Source organism: Phoxinus phoxinus (genome assembly GCF_949152265.1).
Source record: "Phoxinus phoxinus genome assembly, chromosome: 10".
NCBI classification, from domain to species: Eukaryota; Metazoa; Chordata; class Actinopteri; order Cypriniformes; family Leuciscidae; genus Phoxinus; species Phoxinus phoxinus.
The window spans coordinates 15,762,335-15,783,328 of NC_136885.1; the positions used below are offsets into that span (position 1 = coordinate 15,762,335).

Consider the following 20,994-nt stretch of genomic DNA (forward strand, 5'->3'; position numbering starts at 1 on the left):
CCTTCTCTTTTGAAAAAGTTCAGAGTAATTGTAGACAGTTCTCTGGAAACAATTTCGATAGAGAATTTGAACCAAACTGAACAGCTGTTTGGTTGCATTTAGTCTCTTCTCCATATAATACAGACGTCCCAGTGCTTGAACTGGCATAGGTTTATCTGTCCAGAGGGCACAGGTCAAAAAGACTGAATGTTCTTGTGTTTTTGTCCTGCAGATGCTATCCCAGAGATCCTGCAGTGTTCAGACCGGCCGGTGTTGCAGGCCATCTTTCTAACTAACAACTGTTTTGAGCACATCCTCCGCCTCATCCAGAACAGCAAGGTAAGAACGCTACCTTCTTAAACCCTCTGAGATATCTTCAGCAGCGTTTCACAATACCAGCTCTGAGGATTCAAACCATGCTCTTGGCTGACAAGGGAAATGTGGCAATCTGCCGGTGTTTTTTTCTGAAAGATAACAAGCAGACACCTGTCCTTGAATAAACTAATCTGATTTGCTATCCAGAGGTTGCTTTAACTAAAAGGTTTTCATCATTTATCAAATTTTAGGAACGGTTTATATATTCTTTCTATCATTTTTACATAAGGTATTTCTAAGGTATGTTTTTCCCTGCTTTAGAAAGTTTCCCACTAAAGGATGTCAGTAGGGATTTGAAGCTGTTCTTTCACATTTTGTGAGCAGAATAAAAACTGCAACACAGTGCTTGATAAGACAAATATGTGTGGTCAATGGCATTTTTTTTTTGTCTAGATCTACAAATTTTTTCCAAAAATACAATAAAGGTTTAATTTATGCGTACATTAGTTAGAACATTTGAACATGCTTTAGTTTTTGAATTATAATTCACAGTTACACTTTATTTAAGGTGTCCATGTTACAGTGTAATTATACATTTAAGTACTGAGTAATAATAATTATCTACATGTACTTACTATAAGATTAGGGTAAGGATGATGGTTTGGTTTAGGGTTAGTTGCATGTAATTATGCATAAGTTATACTTAAGTTACTACATGTTTAACAAGGACACTGTAAAATAATGTGTTACCAAATAATGTCAAACTGTCCCAATATTAAAAGCTTCACGTTTTTAACTATTTTAATAAATAAATATTTGAAAAATATGTCTGCCAAATCAAAGTCAGGTGATGCAATCATTATGCAAACATAACATAAAGAGGAAAGTATATCATAGAGTCGATGCCTGCAAACCCTAATGACTGAGTGTCAAGGTCAATAAGTATCTTAAAATACAAATGACAAATTTGACCTTTGACAAGGCAAGGTTAGTTCAGTTGAGGTAGTTGTAAAAGTCATGTGGTACAACTCACTAAAATATAATATTTATTAAAAAAACAAATCATGATATTAGCATAAAAATACTTTTCACCGTAAACTACATTTAAAAATGTTTTTGCAATAATGATTAAGATGTGTACATTTAAACTATGTTTCTACTTTTTACTTGATGGTTACACATTATAATTTTTAGTCATAAAATCGATACTTTTCTTGAATATTATATAAATTGATATTAGAAAATGGTATACATTTTTCAATCCAATATTAATACAAATGTTGCCATTCTAGGAACTTGGACCATGCATTTAAGCTAGATTTGTCTTTGACCCATCAAGCTCAACAATATTTTACAGACAGATAAAAATTGACAGCATGACAGACCGTTTACGACCCAGTGCGTCAAAGTGACGAATAAAAATTATTTGTAGTGCAGCCTCTGTTTCCGTCAGGTGATGAAATGTAGGTTCTGGGTCACTGGGTTGTATGTGATCACAGTTGGTTTGGCTAAGCTGGGTGGTTTTTGAGTGTGTTGTAACTAAGCATTATGTTGTGTAATGAGGATTGCGAAGAGCTTCTCTTTTTCATCTATTACCTTTTCAGGTCTTTTTGCTTGATCTATCAGTAAGTTTAATTTCTGCTTGCTTATTTTTCTCTGACTCACTTGTGTTCATGTGTTTGTTTGTGGCGGTGCGCGTGTGAATGTGCGTCCGTCCTGCAGCTCTATCAGAGTAACAGGTTTATGGTGGAGTGTGAGGGCCAATGTGACCTCACTACACGTTTGCTCACAGAGGCTGAAGTGGAGCAGGTACTTTCCCTTCACCGCTGATCAGTGTGGTGTTCGTCAGCAGGAAACCCACCCTTCACTCGACTGACACAAACGCAGACAAACACACAGACAACGCAGACATACACAGACAGACAACTGCTGATTGAGCAACATTAGATTCTGCGTAACCTACTCCACACCCTTCCACAAACATGCAATGTTGTCTAGGCGAATACACTGTAGCAAAACATCTGTATGCATGTACACGTGTCTTTGCATGTGTCGGTTAGTTCACAGTTGACTTAAATGCAACAAAAGAAATGTGGAAAATTACAACATTGATGATTGATGGTAATGGTATTTGATGCATAACATCAATATTTTAGATTATCTTCTCAAATTATGTAGAATAAAATGCAACAACATGTCACACCACTGGACATGTTAACATTGTCAAAAGTATTATGTCAACTACTTTATTTCTATTGTATATCAGTGTTATTTTAATATTATTTACTGTATATACTATTATACTATTGAATTACGGTTTATATTTATATTTTATATTATATATATTTTAGTTTAGATTTTAGTACATTGAGTGCTTTTGTCATTTTTATTAGTTTTTTACAAATATTTTTAAATAGTTGTCATTTATAAAATGTTCTATTAGCTTAAAGTTTCTATTTCAGTTTTAGTTTTTAATAGTTTTAGTTAACAATAGTAACACTGTGGTATATAAATATGGTAATCATATAGTAACATGAAATTGTAGCATTTGATACCATGGTACCATATGAGTACTTTTTTAAAGGTTAATGCCGTGTCAGTACACAGAGGGTGAGGATCCTGCTGATTTTGTGTGGGTGTGGTTGTGTGTGTGTCTGTGTGTGTGTGCGTGCGTGCCTGTGTGTGTGTGTGTGTGTGTGTGTGTGTGTGTGTGATAGAGAGAGAGAGAGAGAGAGAGAGAGAGAGAAGGCTGTGCCACCTTGCATGTTGTCTTGCAGTTTGCAGAGTGTTTCTAGATTTTTAGCATGTCTAGTCTGGCTGTGGTGCTGTGGGTGTAACATTTGGTGTGTGTTTCATTTGGTGGTCTTTTTTGGTGGGATATTTGTGGTAGAGTGGTGGTAAATATTTCAAGGTTAAAGTGAGAAAACTGCTTTACAGTTGCATGTTTTCAGAATTTATGAATTTATCAACCTCACGTGCTTCTCTCTGAAAAAAATTATATTTCACATAAAATGCCATTATGCTCACCAAGGCTGCATTTATTTGATTGAAAATACAGTTAAAACAGTAAAATTGTGACATATTTATTCATTTAAAATAACAGTTTCTTTTTTATATTTTTTTATATATACACGTATACCATATATATATATATATTAAAATGTAATTTATTCCTGTGATTACTCCAGTCTTCAGTGTCACATTATCCATCAGAAATAATTCTAATATGCTGATTTGGAGCTCAAGAAACATTTATTATTATTATTATCAATTTAATGCATCCTTGCTGAATAAAAGTATTAATTTCTTTGTTATATAATCATACTAACTCCACATTATTAAACGGTAGTGTATATCATTATTTACTCACTTAAATGTAATTCCAAACCCATATTCTGTTGTTTTTGTCCATGGAAACAAAAGGATAAATTCTGAAGTATCTTTATGCAGTTCTGCCAAGCTAAAATAGACTACAAACACCATAAATGCGGAATAAAAGTGGTTAATATGACTTGTGCACTTCTAAAGTCTTCTGAAGCCATACAATAACAGACCAAAACATAAGTCATTAATCATCGAAAATTTACTGAAGCTTTAAAATTCTCTTTTGTTTCCGTGTTACATTCAGAAATGTCATGGCCTTTGGTTTCTTTAAATGGGGTTGGAAATACATTAGTACGCTTAAATAATGACAGAATATTTAACCTCGGGTGAACTAATCATTTAACATATGCGATTATATGAAGATTGTGAACTAAATGATGTGTGTATTTTGCGTGTGTGTGTGTAGGTCTGGGAAAAGGGCTCTGACTGCATCACAGTACACGCCATTCGAGTCCTCACCGCCATTATGAGCAACTCGCCCTCTGCCAAGGTATGACATGTCTCCATCGACTCATTTCTCACACCTCCTCTCCTCTCGTTCCTTATGTGTGTTTCTCCTAAAGTCTCTGAAAGGTCAGCTTAGAGACGTCGCTCGTCTTATCAGCATGATAAGTCAAAGTGCTTGCGTGTGATAAATGTGCCCCTTATGCGCTTGTGGTTAATCTTATCAGCACATTTGATGTTGTGGTGCAGAACCAGGTCACCCATGGTGACGTTAGGACATGCGCTTCCTCATTTTATTTTATAGTTTACAGGTCAAAAAGTATCATAATCCCATTTTCTGAATTAAACTGCTACTTCTTTATGTAAATGCCCCCTATTGTTATTAGCTAAACACTTTGCTGTTGGGTTAAATATAGTTTGTGCCGCCCTGTTCTTCTTTAACACCATCTTTGCAATACAAACATTATACTGCAGCACAATGGTTCACAATCAGTTTTTGCAGCATAGTTTAAATAAATAATCTTGGTGGCCTTGCGTTGTGACAGCAATTTACATAGTGGACTGGACTTGTTTATTTAACTTAAATTTAAAGTACAATTATGTTGTTTTTCCCACTTGTAAAACATTTCTACTTTATATAATACCTTTTGTGTTTTGGTTTATTTTGGGTAACTGGGTGGGAAAAACTCCCATTGTATTCTGTGAGTGTTCAATTGTAATGTAACTGGTTTTGTATGGTTGGTCTTCCCAGGAGGTATTTAAGGAACGAATTGGCTACTCACAGTTGTTCGATGTGTTGAAAAGTCAAGGACAGCCCACCAAAAGACTCCTGCAGGAGCTGATGAACATGGTAAGTGAGAGGAGACTAAGGCTGTTATTTTATTATACCTTTCCCTCACTAACTTCCCTCCGTCTCATTCACTACGATGTACGTCACTGCTTACATTGCACAAGTGCCCACTACTGGCGGAACCCTTGCAATATGTTCAAATGAAACACCCTAAGCCCTTGATCACTTGGAATCCGCAATTATTATTTACATTAAGAATATGTTTTACGCTCCATTCTATAGGCCTGTGTGTATGCTTGGGCTGTTTTTTGTTTTGTTTGTTTTTTATCTAAAAAATGACACAAACGAAAATAACAGTACAATAAACTATAACAGTCAGCTTTAGGTAGTTACAAGTATTATGTGGTTAAATGTCAATTTAACTCCAATAGCATGCACTAGAGCTGTGTGGGGTGGGGGTAAATTAAGCGTGATCTGCTGTGACGTAACAATCGTGTTGCATTGTGGTCTATGGATCTGTCTGAAGTTTGCATATTGAGTAGACTCGCTCCCTCGATCAAAATTGAGGGGTCAAGGTCTGTCCAAATAAACTTCCCTCACCCTCTTGACGAAGTTGAACGCACTTCATAATGGCGGCGGGGATTCACCCGAGGGGAAGTGCTTTGGGTAGTTTGCGAGTGTATGTCTCTAAAAGTGGTTAAACGCCAGCTAACTCTAAATACTATCAAAGATGGTGTGACATCCATTTCCTTCCATTTTGCCATTTTCTTTACACATAATGTAATTAAAAAGTGCTTTTTAAATATATAATCAAGATAATGTACACTCATATGATATGATGACTCCTATAATATCAGTAGCCTATTAAAAGCAGTTTTAGTTAGAGAGGGTCACCTCATGGGGGCGGCCATCTTGAGCATTATATTTGAATGGGATTCAATTTGAATGGTCTAATTGTTTTTTCAAAGCAAAGTACTAATTTATTCAATAATAATTATATTAAAAGCCGTCTGAAGAAATACAGTAGCAATTATGTGAAGAACTGCACGAAAGTTGTCCCTGTAAAAAGTAATTTGATGTATGATGTGTTAGTGTTCAGGCTTCTTGTTATTTTACCTATTTTTTACGTGTAAAGCGCATTGGTCAACTTCTGTTGTTGTTCTATAGTAGGGATTCTCAATCCCGGTCCTAGAAGACTCCCAACACTGCACATTTTGGATGGCTTTGACTCACATTTCAAAAAATGCTTCACATTCAAATATAACTGCTTCCATCCTAAATAGTATGCGAAAACCAATGTCAAATGAGTAGCATGTCCGCATACAATGTATTCAACAAATAGTAGATGGAAAATCTAATGTTTCCAACAAGAAGACACTTTACTATCCCACTAGGCCACAGGAGAAGAGTCTTACCGGTAGTTAGTATTCGGAAATTGTGGAGAACATGACAAATATTGAAGGTCACCAAACGTTAAAGCTACACTATGTAATTTAACACACATGCATACTTATAAAATGTCAAACAAGTTTTTCATCAAAGGCAGTTTTTGGATTATTCAAGAATCATGACTGAGAGTCATTTTTTGCTTTTTCCTTCTTCTTTCTCTCAGGCTGTTGAAGGAGAGTATTCCCTGGCCATGCAGTTGGGCATCAGTAACGAACAGCCTTTGCTCCTGCTTCTGCAGTGGTTGCCTGATCTGGGTTCTCGCTCTCTGCAGCTGCTGGTGTCCCAGTGGCTGGCGGCCGTGTGTCGAGGAACTCTGTCCTGCCGCACTGTAGCCGTCGAGGCGGGCTTAGTGGGCGCTCTGCAGGAGGTGCTTTCCGAACCCCCGGAGCGGCTTGACCGGCAGTGTGCGGACGCCCTCCTGGGCTTGCTTCAAGACTTGGGATCTCTTTCTTTACGGCCCTGTGAACTGAAGAGTCTGCTGAAGCTCTTGCGGACTGAGCCCGGTGCACCCCCTCACCCGTACTGCGGGCGCGTTGTAAGGGTGCTCTCCGCCATGGCAGCCCGTGGGGAGGGTGGGCGCAGCGCCTTGCAGTATTTTGACCTTATGCCCCCTATGGCGGGTATTATGGTGCCAGCTATACAACGCTGGTCAGGGAGTGCGTTTGCTTTCCATGCCTGGCTGTGCCTCAACACGGACTTTCCTCCACCCCAGCACTACTACTCAGAATCCCACCTGACAAACCCGGATTATGCAGTTCGCATGGCCAAGGGACCACGCAGGAAACAGCTTTACAGGTTTAAATTACATCTTTATAATGTTTTTTCTATGTGTGTGTGTGTGTGTGTGTGTGTGTGTGTGTGTGTGTGTGTGTGTGTGTGTGTGTGTGTGTGTGTGTGTGTGTGTGTGTGTGTGTGAGATACATTATACAAGATCATTCAGAAATCAGTTGAAAATGGTTGTGCAAATACTTGCTAATTATAATAAATTATATTAAAATAAATTCACATTTTTTCTAAATAAATAAAAAAACACTAAAACCTTTAATGTCACAGGTGAGTTTAGGCATCACAACATTATTATGTACAACATTACATACATATTATCTTTTGTCAATGTGTTTGTAAACCTGTATATCATGCATCTGCAGTATTATTAATTTGTCTGCATCAATTAATTACAACTTAGGAATTTAACTATAACAACAATTTTACTATCAGTTTGAATCAGAGATGACATTGAAATATCTTTCTTAGCACTCTCATGACCGTAATTTGTTTACAATTATATGTTGCAAACCAAAGCTGTATTGTGTCCTGTGTGTAGTTTCTTCACAGCAAGCGGAACTGGCTTTGAAGCTTTTTTCACCACAGAAGAAGTTTTGGTGGTTGCAGTATGTACTAAAAAAGAATACATGGCCGTTTCCTTGCCAGAACACCCATTCAATGACTGTGCCTGGGTTAGTAATCTAATCTTGCAGATAACTCACTCACACATTAACAATATATGAAGAGAAGACTGAAGAACTTGAAATAAAACTATAAAAATATTGCTCAAAATGGAATGTCTGTCACCTATTTAATAGAGCCATCACATGTATTGTTGCTGCAGTATTAGCTTTAGCTAACTTTATGATACCAATATCAGATTTTATTGCTGAATTGACATAATATGGAATTATAATATTGAAAAAATGTTTTTCCCCATTTAAGTAGATAGGAGAGTGGACTTGTATCCTACATAGGAAACAGCAGCAGTTTTAGTAATTTTAGGATTTAAACTTAAAATTATTTTATTTCAGTAATATGCCAAGGCAACATTTATTTCAATTACCGAAAAAGATTTTTCATAGTTTTAGTTAACAATAACAACACTGGTACTGTAAAGTCCACTGTCTATATGCAAAGTCTCATTCTTACCCTTCTTTTCTTCACTCTAGCACTCAGTCGCCATAGTTCACGTTCCTGGCCGTCGACCTTTTGGACAGAATGTGGTCACTGTTTTTGTGGATGGAGAGCTGTGTAAAACAGCACCCTTGCGCTTTCCTTCTCTGAATGAGGTGAGTAAGTTTTATTGTATGCAGTTGTTTTTTGTTTTTAATGTTTTGTTTTATTGGTCTTTTTGACTTTCAACGTTTCAGCCTTTCACTTCCTGCTGCATTGGATCAGCTGGACACCGGACTACTACCACTATGACTACCTCTCCAACCTTGACCAACCCGTCCCACTCGCCCTCCGAGATGGCATTTGCAGCTCACACTGGGCCGCCTACCCTTGCACGCTCCCAGTCCTTCCCAGCATCCTTTGCAGCAGCCGCAGGGGGGAGGCCAGGTTTGAGTCGTGACAGTCCGGTCCACACCATCCCGGCAGGGCTTCAGGACACGGCATGGGGTTCTCCTACATCACTGGGTGGTCTTTTAGCCACGGCATTCATCTGCCATGAAGCTCTGCAGCCTGCCCAGGCACGAGCCTTGTTCACTGCAGGTGTGAATGAGACATTCCCACATATAAAGCATTCATTCACGGCTCCAACCACCAAGAAACCAGCGTAAAATATGTCTATCTCTGTTTCTCTCATTCTGCTTTTCAGGTCCCAATAACGTATCTCTTTTCAAAGCTGATGGTGAGCCGTCAGACGTCAACAGTAAACTAGTCCTATACTATACCCCACAGGTGATTATCTTCTCATTGATCCATACACATGTTTTGTATATTTATAATGATAGTAATATAAAATAAATATAATATAAAGTTAGGTTCAAAAGTCTTTTTTGTGTAAAAATCCTAAAACTTTATTTCCAAGCTTATCAAATATTTTGAATCCCTGTAGATTTTCAGTTGTGACCCCAATGTATATATAATGACAATAATATCTACTGGCCTTATATTGAAGGATTGCCCACATTCTTTTGTCTTGTAGGCGTTTAAGAGTCAGATCTGCTTGGATCTGTCCCCGAATCATCTGTACGATGGCAGGTTGACTGGTCACAGAGTGGTGAACTGGGATGTCAAAGTATGTGTCTTGTCACTGAGCTTTATTGTCTTTTAAGATCAGAATGATTTATCTATTCCTGGCACCAGTACGGCCCAAAGCTTATGCTCGCACATACCTGCAGGAGAAGTAACCGCTAATTAAGTTTTATTATCTTGTCTAATGTGTAGGATGTGCTGAGCTCAGTAGGTGGGATGGGGGCTCTCTTGCCCCTGTTGGAGCAGGTATGTTTACTGGATCACGGCGAGACTGTAGGTCAGGAGACTTCAGATCTTCTCGGGCCAGAGCTCACGTCCTCCAGGGGTCCTGCCGGCATGCTGCTGCCACTGGGGAAGTCATCTGGTCAGTACTATCTATATATCTGTCTGTTTGTCTATCTGTGTCACGAAGTGTAACATTCAAAACAAAAATGCTCATTGAAAAGAAAATTTTTAGACTGACTTAAGAGGTTTTTTGCATCTGAAGTCTTCATATATATACATGTACACATACATAGATATACATACATAAACAAATCATTGTTTTACAGTAATTGTAGAGATAAATACATTTTCTTTTTTGTAATGCATATAAAAAAAGGACATTTTATTACAGGACTTAGAACCTAGATGAGAATCACCATTGAGAATTACAAACAGACTTCGAAGTAAAACATTTTGACGCATTAAAGTGAAAAAATCTGAGGGAAAAGCATTTAATTCTCATTTAAATAATGTCACAATGAAAAAATATATTAAGGGTCCTAAAATAATCTAACTTATTTTAATGGAAGTCTGAAGTCTCTAAATTCTCTGTAATTGCAGTATGAGTCACCATTGATATTTTCTGAGCATGCTGTTTTTGCTCTGAGTTAGTGATTCATGTAGTTGTGTTTAAGTGTTTGCGTATGTGTGTATATGCCTGCGCAAGAGGCTGAAGGCAAGATTGTGTTTTTCGTGTTCTGGTATTAAAGTTTATATTTCCTTTGGCTGTTGATTTCTCATGTAATGCTGCTGTTGCAGTTATTTGTCAATGTTGCACTTCACTGATGTAAAACCAATTGCTGGTGTGTGTGTGTTTGTGTGTTAGAGGGCCGTTTAGAGAAGAACTGTGTGGCAGCGTTTTTGCTGATGATTAAGAACATGCTGCGCAACCACCCGGCCAATCAGGAGAGTCTGCTCCAGTGCCACGGGCCGCCCATCATCGGAGCCATGCTCGGCAAGGTACGCACACACACGCACGCTGGTCAATAGAGAGGGCGTCTGGAGGTCCAACAGTGTCTTCAAGGCGTAGCATCCTGTTAGGAAACACTTGTGCTAACAATCTCATGATATTGCACAATACACACGCAACCACAGTTTCACATGCTTTAAGGTTTTATCTGGTGCCAGGAATCTTTCAAGAAATGAACAAGCAGTGTTTGAGCATCTGGCGTAAATGCATTCAAATCGAGAGTTCACATGTGTAGCAAAACAGCACAATCCAACTTCTGTGTGATATTTAACGTAATCAAAATCAAGAAAAGCTGCATAGTTGTCTTTACAAAGATCAGTTACTAGGCATGTGATATTATTAAGGTAGTTTGATTAGAAGTTGATAAGTGAAAATGATACAGCATGTAATTAAACAGCAGCTGAAGTTGATTGAAACAGATGCTGATCTGCTGCGGAACATTAGGCTCAGCGGTGGCTTATAGTCGTATCTAATCTGCTTCTGATGTACTGTGACTTGACAGGCCTGTGAAGTCCTTTGAAGAGTTTCTTGAGTTTGAGAGTTGAAAAGTACACACACACACACACACACACACACACACACACACACACACACACACACACACACACACACACACACACACACACACACACACACACACACACAGAGAGAGAGAGAGTTACGTAAGTATACCATCCTTAGGCATAAATACCCAGGCTGTCAATTATTTACATTGATGTAGGACAAGCATTAAATTAAATTTAACTTAAAAATATATAAAAAAAATAAGAAAAAAGATATCCGCACACTAATATAGGCCAAAAAGCCCACAGGATGTTATTGTCCAGAGGGCAATTAAAAAATATATATAAATACCATTTTTGATCATATTTTTTATTCATATTTTCACTACTGTTCAAAAGTTTGTGGTTTTTAATGTTTGTGAGTTTTTTCTGCTCACCAAGGCTGCATTTATTTGATAAAAAATACAGTAAACAGTATAATATTGTAAAATATAATTATATTTTATATTTATTCCTGTGATAGCTAGCTATAATGGATTTTCAACATCATTACTCTAGTCTTCAGTGTCACATGATCCTTAAGAAATCATTCTAATATGCTGATTTGGTATATGTATATAACCAAGGAAAATGTATAACCATTATCAATAGCTATGTTTCCATCCAACGTTCTGAATTTAACTTGTGCGCAAAATTCGAATATCGCATAAAACATTTGTTTAAAAGAAAACAAATCTTAAATTCCTGGGAAATTGGTTTAAAATATCTGTAATAAAACTGGAAGTTGCTGCAATCGGGGAAGCCACTGAGGCTCTTTTTTCCCTACATCGTAAATGACTTGGAGCGCACAGGCACAATGCAATAAAAGCTGTCATGTTATCTTGCGTTCGTGTGCCTGGTGTTTGGGAACACAATCATGTGAGGCCATTATACCAAATCATTCTGATGACAGACTTTGGTTCAGGCATTTCAGAATGATCAAACCAACATTTGAGATGCTGTGCAATGAGATCGGTCCGCTGGTTAATCCAGTTATCCAATCACATCCATTGTTGAGCCAAAGTCACACGTGACTTTTTTGTCAATTGAGCATATACGTTTTTTTAATGCACATTTTTAGAATTTATAAGCATCTTGATGTTTCCATCCAGCATTTTTTTTATGCTATATCCCAAAATGTGCATAAAAATAGGTGGATGTAAACATAACTAATGTTGAAAACAGTTGTGCTATATAATTTTTATAAGTAAAAAAAAATAAATATATATATATATATATATATATATATATAATAAAAAAAATATCTAAGCACGCCTCCTGATACATATGTAAAGTAGGTAAAAGAGAGTTGTCCTACCATCAGAGCACTCAAGATTGAATTGAGACGCTATGCAACAATCAAAGTTATGTAATGTTTCATTTAACCATAAACCAGACATTTTAAAATATTTGGATGCTTTTCTCAGCAAATATTGATATATGTAAATAAGGTGATATATCACCATATAATTTAAAGGTGCAGCAAGCGATTTCTGAGAAACAATGTTGATATTTGAAATCGACGCCAAAACAAACACACCCCTCCCTTCATTGCTCACGCCTCAAAATAATGAACATGCTTTGCAAGACAGGCAACCAGTAACAGCTGGTGCAAGTATGGACGAATCAGCTGTGATTAAACAACAGCATATCTTGGTTCCATGAAACAGCAAAAAACCAATGTCACTCTCGTTTCGGGCAGAAACAATGCAACCTCTGTGTCCGTTTTCAGGCCTTCCCACTCTCTAATGTCTCTCCAGCGTTGGAAAGCTTTTCCAATATTAGCACGGGTCTTAAAGCTCTTGCCTGATTGTAAGCCGCTGCCTTCAAATATTATTCCTCTGACCTTCTCCTCTTTAGTAATGTCTCCCAGCCATTTCTATTTCTACAGTCTTTCAACAAATGTCCCCCTTGGTCACTCTCTCTCCTCTCCCATCATGAGTGTATCCGCCCCATATTGATCATTGGATACTATAATGTTTTGGTGCTCTACGCCAGGTCCAATCCACATTGTTGTTTTTCTTCCATTTACACAGCCAGGACTATGTTGAAAACTACACACACACACACACACACACACACACACACACACACACACACACACACACACACACACACACACACACACACACTGAACACACATCTAGCAAATATTCACAAAATTGTTTAAGTGTTGATTTAAATTTCTCAGAAATCACTTTAGTTCATTTGATTACAAATTGATGGATGGCTATAATAACTACAAACACTTTCTGATCGTATTTTGTCTTTTCCAGGTCCCCAGCAGTATGATGGACATGAGCGTTCTGATGGCCTGTCAGTTCCTGCTCAAGCAGGTGTCCAACGAGGGCAACAACGCCCTCCTATCACAACTGTACCAGTACCTGCTCTTTGACTTCAGGATCTGGAGCCACAGCCACTTTGCTGTCTGTCTGGGTAAAAAAAAACATTATAGCGTTATCCATGGCGTTTTTTAACTCTTTGGCATTAAATGCAAATAACAATCAGGTCCTAAAGGAATAGTTTACTTAAAAAGGATACGACTCTTATTATCTACCTGATTATTTCATTCCAAACCCCTTTCTCTGAATTTATGTTGCTTTGTAGGTCATGTGCAGTACCTAACCACTGTCATCAATGAAGGCAAGCTAAAAACGCGCAAGAGGTACGGTGTTCAATACATCCTGGACTCGATTCGGTCACACTACAGGTGCGTTCAGATTTAAATTGTACTATTATGATTTTGTTGATAGATCCAAGTAAAAATTAAAAATGTAATGCTGATGTAAGATGTTTATACTTTTTTTTGGGTCGACAGTGCGGAGAAGGACGGCAGTCCTCTGTCTGAAGAGAGGCGGACGGTGCAGATCTCTCTTTTCTCTCTGCTGAAGGACCTTCTGAAATCTCCCACTGCTGAAGAGCTGCACAGTGTACTAGCCTACGCTGCTATAGTGCAGGATGAGCAACAGGTGAACCACACTAGCTCGGTTTTAAAGTGTAGTGATCTGTAGCTGCCTTCAAAAGCAGTATACTAGTTAGTAATACTAGTTGGTAGTTAGACACTGGTAAGTTGACTTCCTGAAAAGAGTAAACGGTGTCTGTTTGTGTCAGATCATTGTTTGAGTATCTCAAACAGCCCGACACATTAGATCAACCAATGGTGCTATTTTTGGGCCGGGACTATATTTGCCCAACCAATGGAATATATTTAACTCTAGAATGCATAAAGAGGGTCAAATTGACTAAATAATATATTATTTGTAGGTTTCTTATTTTAAAAAATAAAATAAAAATAATAATAATAATAGTGAATCTAATTCTGTATTATTCAAGTATAAAAGTATTTCTCAGAAATTTCATAGGATCAGGAAAAAAAAAAATGTATGACCAAAAAGGTTTTCATAAAGAGGGTCAAACTGACCCATAAATAATTGCTTGGCATGCCATGGATTGCATATTTATCATTAATTAAAACTAAAACCATAGAAAACATTTCCACTATTTGATATAAATTAACATGAATTTAAATTAAATTAAATTAAATATGGGGGAAGAAAAAGTATTTTATTTCAGGTAGTTGCCAAGGCAACACTTCTCATTTTCATTTAAAGTTAAAGTACTAAAATTAATAACTAAAACTAAATAAACTAAAAACTGAAACTTAACAAAAACTATACAGACCTATTTTAAAAACAAAAACTAAAAAAAATGATTATTAAATATTATTAAAAATAATAACAAATAAATTATTAAAACTTTTAATTAAAAACTACAATTGTTAAAACTACAATAGAAAATATAAAAATAAAATCTATTTGAATATATTGAGAAAAACTGTAATAGTAATATGTTACTAAAATAACACTGACGCAATATTTCGGTTTGTCACTGTCAATGTAATATTTTACTTTGGAAAAAGACAGAAAGGCATCACTGAACATTTTAAGACAAATTCTTATAATATTATTACAGTGAAAAATAAAGATTAAAACAAACTTTTCTTTAAATTATGGGAATATTCTGGTAGGACTAGAGCTCGCAGAGTCGTGACTGAATATTCTCTCTCTCTGTAGTTGATCAGTGTTCTGGATGTGTTATACACTGTGTTGAGGAGTTCTCCTCATCCACGTGAGCAGACTGTGACGGTTCTTCTGGATCGAGGGGTGGAGCAGCTCTACTGTCTGCTGCTCAAACACAACTATGGCGACGAGGCTCGTGAGAGATTATTCCGGGTGAGAAACGCTTTAAATGGTGCAGAACTCATTGCAGTAAGGCATGCTTTGAGATGCACTAAGTCATTGAAATCATCACGATGAGTTCAGTTTCTTTCAGTGTGATATTAACACATCTCTTCTGCTCTTCTGCAGGTCATGTATAAAGTCCTGAAGAGTGAGCGTGTACCTGAGCGCAATAAACTGCGCTTCAAACTTAAGGACTCCAGTTACCTTGGGCTGGTCTGCTCCTTTGGAGACGTCCCCATCACCATGGCAACTGTGCGCTGTCTGTATGAGCAGGTGCTCGCCACAGGTAAACTGAAGAAAAGGTGGGCAGTAGTTTTTCAACTTATGCTCCAGGTGTTGATTGGTCTGTTTTGTTGTCTGTTTTGCGCAGATCCAAATCCTAATTTTAGAGACCTGTTGGCAGTGGCGTATCTGTCCCATCGCGCCGACCTCAGTGTTCGACTAGATATTTGTCGTAAGGTGAGTGACTACTAAAAAAACAGCTAATACCACCCTCAGCTGGTTGACTGGTCTTATCAGACTGGTCATAGCTGGTTTAGCAGGCTGGTTTTAGAGGGGTTTTGACCACGTTTTTATCTGGTCCGGTTGGTCTAAGCTGGTAAGCCTGGAAGTTCAGCTGCCCAACCAGCTAAAGGCAGCTGAATACCAACTTGGCAGGGCTGGGAGACCATTATCCTAATGAAAATGAACCATGGTTTTACTACAAATAAAACCAAAAAACATGGTTATTGTAGTTAAACCATGGTAACCACAAATTAACCATGGATTTACTACACTAACCATAGTTTAACCATAGTATTTATAGTAAAACTGTGGTTATACAAATGGTAAATCTGCCAAAAAATCGCATGGTTACTACAATATTACTATAATAAAACCATTGTTCATTTTAATAAGGTATTTTAAGAGGTGTTGTAGCTTTTCCCTTTCTTTGTGTTTGTCAGTAAGCTTTTGGTTAGCAAAATTGAAAATTGAAAAAAAAGAGCTTAGCCTACCACCTTAGCATAGTGATAACTGGTTAAGAACAGCTCTTTTGATAATTTATAACAATATATCATAACAATAAGTACGTTCATGATCATGCATTACAAACAGCTACCAAAAAGGGATAAGATTGTGCTTTCAGTTAGCCTTTGTGGTTAACAAGCTTGCTAACAGTTCACCTTACTACCCTTAGCATAGCGGTAACTGGTTAAGAAAGGTTTCTTTTGATTAGCTAGAACAAGATATCACAATAAAAAGAAAAAAAGCATGGTTACTGTTTCAACATTTGACATCATTGACTGACATCTGCAAATAATTTTGTCAAGTTCACGCCGCCGAAAAAAACGAATCTCTCTGGTAATTCACAAGCTTTAATGGAAGTTACAATCCATCTGACAATATAGATTCCCACAGTGAACACAGTGACAGTGCATATTTAAAACACTGCAAAACAAAGCCCATTTCTAAACATACACATACATTCTCATCTAAATGACTAATTATTAAATTAATGAATTAACATTTCTCTCTTCATCTTTCATTCATGTAGCTCTTCCACTTGATCTACTCTAACGAAGAGTATGTGAAGCAGCTCGCTCGTCAATCAGGCTGGCAGGATGTTCTCACCAAACTCTACGTCAAAGAATCGTACGAGTCTCGCTTTCGCAGCCTATCCAATTATTTATCCAGCCCCCCCACCTCGCTGGACCCTGTTCTTTCCAGACCCGTCTTCCAACGCGAGGACAGCGTAATGGAGGACACTCGGCAGAACGTCTACATCTCCCTCACTGCCCGCCATGAAGAGGAGTATGAGGAGGAAGAAGGAGAAACTCCGGATGCGTCCGAGGGCTACTCTGACCTCTCCCAGTCTCCCCCGTCAACCGAACAACTCAGGAACGGTTCCCTCCACTTCAAGCCTTTTGACTCTGGAGAACAAAGCAGCCATTCGTCCTCCCTGTCCAACAACGTGGACATACCACCATCGTCCCGCCTGCTAGAGGAAGAGGAAAGTGTGTATCAGCCTCTCTCGCCCTTCAGCTCACCCTTTGAGTTGGAACTTCAAAAGGGACCTCAGACCCCTGTGGGTAGCCAGCCAGAGACCCCTTCTCCTCTGGAGCACAGTAAGACCTTCCCTGGCATGAGACCACGCAAGAGCTCCAGTCTGTCCAACGTTCTGGACGACACAAGCTATAGCACTGAAAAACCTACAGACACCATCTCCAACACATCCAACCCACAGGTACATGCTGAACACCCTGGCGGTGTCCGGAATCACCCACATACCCTATTTAAGGGGACAGCCATTTGTGCTGGAGTGCGAAACCATAGTGGACATTATCGAGTACACTCATTCAATCCCAGTTGCACTCCTCTAAAAATCAGATCTACACTCAACACCTAGCTGCTAAACCCATGCACTGTGAGCTTCACACTGAATGAATATGGCATCTACAGCACTTCCGACACAAGTTGTCTGAATTCGCTCACTCATTTTCATTTGTTCATTCAGTGGACTATATTAGTAGAATAATGTAGGGAATAGTGAATAAAGGTTGAAGGGTTAATTCGGGATTTAGACGCTGAAACAGGATAACAGACAATATCGCAGGACGTAATTATAGACCAAATGATAAGCAAAGTAAAAAGCATGTTAAAAGAAAACCAAGTTGTTCAGTGTTTAAAATTTGCACACAAAAAAAAACATTTTGGATTGAAACCCAGTAATTAAAGGGTGTACCAGAGTGTAGTGAGCAGGATAGCATGGACACTTGACCATGCTGGAAAAAACAGACAAGATTAGCCAGGCTGCAAGACCAGCTTAAACAAGCTAAGACCAGCAAACAACCTAGGCTGGTTTAACCTGTTTTTTTTTTTAGCTCTTTTGACATGGGCTAGTAGGTAACAATCTTGCATCCACCCAGAACCCCTCCAGCAACCACATAATAATGTGCTAATATCCATTCAGAACACACATGAGTCAAACTTTGTAATACTTTGTTAACTGATAGCTAAAAACTTGCCTCTCTATCCCCTCATTAGGCTCCAGAGGAAGAGTTGTGTAATTTGCTGACAAACATCGTATTCTCTGTGCTCTGGAGTGGCACTGAGGGGTCTGAGGATGTGATATGGAGAGAAAGGGGTCAGGTGTTCTCTGTCCTTACCAAGCTTGGCTCGTCCTGCCAACTGGTGCGGCCACCTGACGACATCAAACGCAGGTCAGAAACGTAGAACTTTAATGGTTTTGTTGTTGCATTAACAATTCCTCTGTCCCAGAGAGCATAATATGCTTTTTTTTTAACGTAGCATGACCGAGAAAACTGTCATAGACTTGAATTAATCTTAGACACTTTTTTTACTTGGACCAATAAGCAAAGCCATAACAACGCACAGAACACCCTAGCAACCACAGTATTGGTTGCACAGAAATGGGCATTTTTCTGTTTTATACATTGTAAAGCTTGTTTTAAAGAGGACCTATTATGCTTTTTTTACATTTTCATCTTTCTTTAGTGTGTAATGTTGCTGTTTTAACATCCAAAGGGAGTTGTTCTCTATAGCAGTAAGCACTGTTTTTTGAGCTCGATTGTAGTCTTTCGGGAACGTACGTCACAATATTCCTCTTTATAATTATTCCCGTCCAAGGCAAACGCAAAAAAAGGGGACTAGTAGTGTGTTAAAACTCATTGGCATTTCTGAAACACGCTCAAAGCGGTTGACCAATCACAACACACTGGTCTAGCCGGCCAATCAGAGCACATTGCTCTTTTTTTAGAAGGAGGGGTTTCATATACACAAGAACTAAACTGGGAAGAGACACGTTACTGCGATAATGTAAAATATGTGGAATATTTTTTTTAATTATTTTTTGATCATTCAAGCATGAAAACCTGTTCTAGCAGACCTCAAAAACAAAATCAAGGCATAATATGACCTCTTTAAGTTGCAAATTGCCCCTATTATAAGAACAACTACTGCAATTAAAATCCAGGAGAGATCAGAGGCTGAAGGGAGGGACCGTACATTAAAGTGTTTTCTGGATTCCTTTGGTTCAGACGAGGGCAGGGTGGGGATCTCTGGAGGGCAGAAGTTCTTTGCGCTACTGGGCTGTTGCTTTTTTTGGTGTGGCTTCAGCATTGCATCGGCATAGAGCTTGTTTTTACTTTAAGTATCAGGGTGTGCCTGTCTGATGACTTGTTCAAGACAAATTGTATTGTCTTTGTTTTGTGGCTGTGAACAAACATTCTAAGCTGGTGGGGGTGGTACAGATGCCTCATGTGTCTACTGTGTGTTGTAGTCTGTTGGAGATGATGCTGGAGTCGTCTCTGTCAGATTTGAGGGACTCTCAGGGCGTGTCTCTGCACCATGTGCCTTCTTTGCTTCGCCTCCTCAGACTGCTCCAGGACTTCCTATTCGCCGAGGGCACTGACAATCAAACACTATGGAGTGAGAAGGTTAGGAATGGATTGATATAGTCTTTTTTATATGATATTGTCTTTATTATTTTTTTAACTCACAGACTCTTATTCCAAAGCCAGAAGAGTTTGAAACAAGAAGTTGGAGGATATTCAGAATGAGGATGTTCACACTACACACAAATTAAATTTGGCTTTTAAATCTGTCAGGAAAAATATATATTTTTTGTATTTGGAAACAGATCATTAAGATTGTCGATGCACATTACAATTTTTTTTTTTTTTTTTCAGATCTGCACGACATAACACATAATTTTTTAAATTTGGGATCAGTACAAATTTGCAATGTTTTTGAAAGTCTTCGAAAGACTCACCAAGGCTTTTTTTAAAGATATTTTAAAGAAAATACAGTAAAAACAATAATATTGTGAAATATTATTACAATGTATTATACCTTTTTATATATGTTAAAATTAAATTTATTCCTGTGATGGCAACGCTGACTTTTCAGCATCATTACTCACATGTGTCACATGATCTTTCAGAAATCAGTCTAATATGCGAAGCTCAATACACATTTAATATTAGTATCAATGTTGAAACTAGTTGTGCTGTTTAATATTTTTATGGAAACGGTGATTTACTGATTTATTTGATGAATAGAAAGTTCAAAAGAACAGCATTTATTTGAAATATAAATATATGTAAAAAAATACTGTCACTTTCAATCAATTCAGTGCGTCATCAGTGCTGAATAAAAGTATGAATTGCTTATTTTAAAAAAATCTTATCACAATCTTAATCTTTGACTCCAAACTTTAGAACGTATAACACACAACTTGTAAGGATCTGGGTAGTGAGACAATATGAGCACACTATCCCGCTCACATAGAATCTCATATGTACTGTATAATCATATATGTAATATACCGGTACATCATTTTAAGGAAACTTTCTTCTGGTGTTGCTTTTTTACTGTAAAGAATGTGTTAATTTTTGAATGACTATATTCGTGTCTATATTCGTGGCAGATCTTTGAAGGGGTTGTAAATCTGCTGGACAGGCTGCAAGCGTGGCACACGACCCCCGGGTCAGCGGGGTCAGCTGAGCTCAAAGAGATGTCTCTGATTGGCCTGCGTATCATCACTGGATACATTCAGCAGCAGCAGAACCCACAGGTACACACATCTTACTAGATAAACCAGGGATTCCAGGTTTGTTTTATAAAATTCTTGTTCTTTGACATTTACAA

General features: G+C 37.9%; 1 protein-coding gene across 3 annotated transcripts in view; it reads left to right on the forward strand.

Moving 5' to 3' along the window:
• Window positions 1-20,994, forward strand: part of nbeal2 (neurobeachin-like 2) — an 81,880-nt gene that overhangs the window by 36,133 nt on the left and 24,753 nt on the right. For 2 of the 3 annotated variants that reach the window (XM_079625104.1, XM_079625105.1), the window contains exons 9-30: window positions 212-318; window positions 2,017-2,103; window positions 4,085-4,168; window positions 4,874-4,972; window positions 6,525-7,156; window positions 7,686-7,818; window positions 8,299-8,418; window positions 8,500-8,842; window positions 8,949-9,031; window positions 9,279-9,371; window positions 9,521-9,692; window positions 10,419-10,552; window positions 13,381-13,540; window positions 13,712-13,814; window positions 13,923-14,073; window positions 15,178-15,336; window positions 15,472-15,631; window positions 15,716-15,804; window positions 16,880-17,569; window positions 18,370-18,545; window positions 19,625-19,781; window positions 20,774-20,920. In XM_079625104.1, coding sequence (XP_079481230.1) covers window positions 212-318; window positions 2,017-2,103; window positions 4,085-4,168; window positions 4,874-4,972; window positions 6,525-7,156; window positions 7,686-7,818; window positions 8,299-8,418; window positions 8,500-8,842; window positions 8,949-9,031; window positions 9,279-9,371; window positions 9,521-9,692; window positions 10,419-10,552; window positions 13,381-13,540; window positions 13,712-13,814; window positions 13,923-14,073; window positions 15,178-15,336; window positions 15,472-15,631; window positions 15,716-15,804; window positions 16,880-17,569; window positions 18,370-18,545; window positions 19,625-19,781; window positions 20,774-20,920 — 4,079 coding nt within the window. The remainder of the gene's footprint in view (window positions 1-211; window positions 319-2,016; window positions 2,104-4,084; window positions 4,169-4,873; window positions 4,973-6,524; window positions 7,157-7,685; window positions 7,819-8,298; window positions 8,419-8,499; window positions 8,843-8,948; window positions 9,032-9,278; window positions 9,372-9,520; window positions 9,693-10,418; window positions 10,553-13,380; window positions 13,541-13,711; window positions 13,815-13,922; window positions 14,074-15,177; window positions 15,337-15,471; window positions 15,632-15,715; window positions 15,805-16,879; window positions 17,570-18,369; window positions 18,546-19,624; window positions 19,782-20,773; window positions 20,921-20,994) is intronic. The other variant, XM_079625106.1, reaches the window with a different exon arrangement.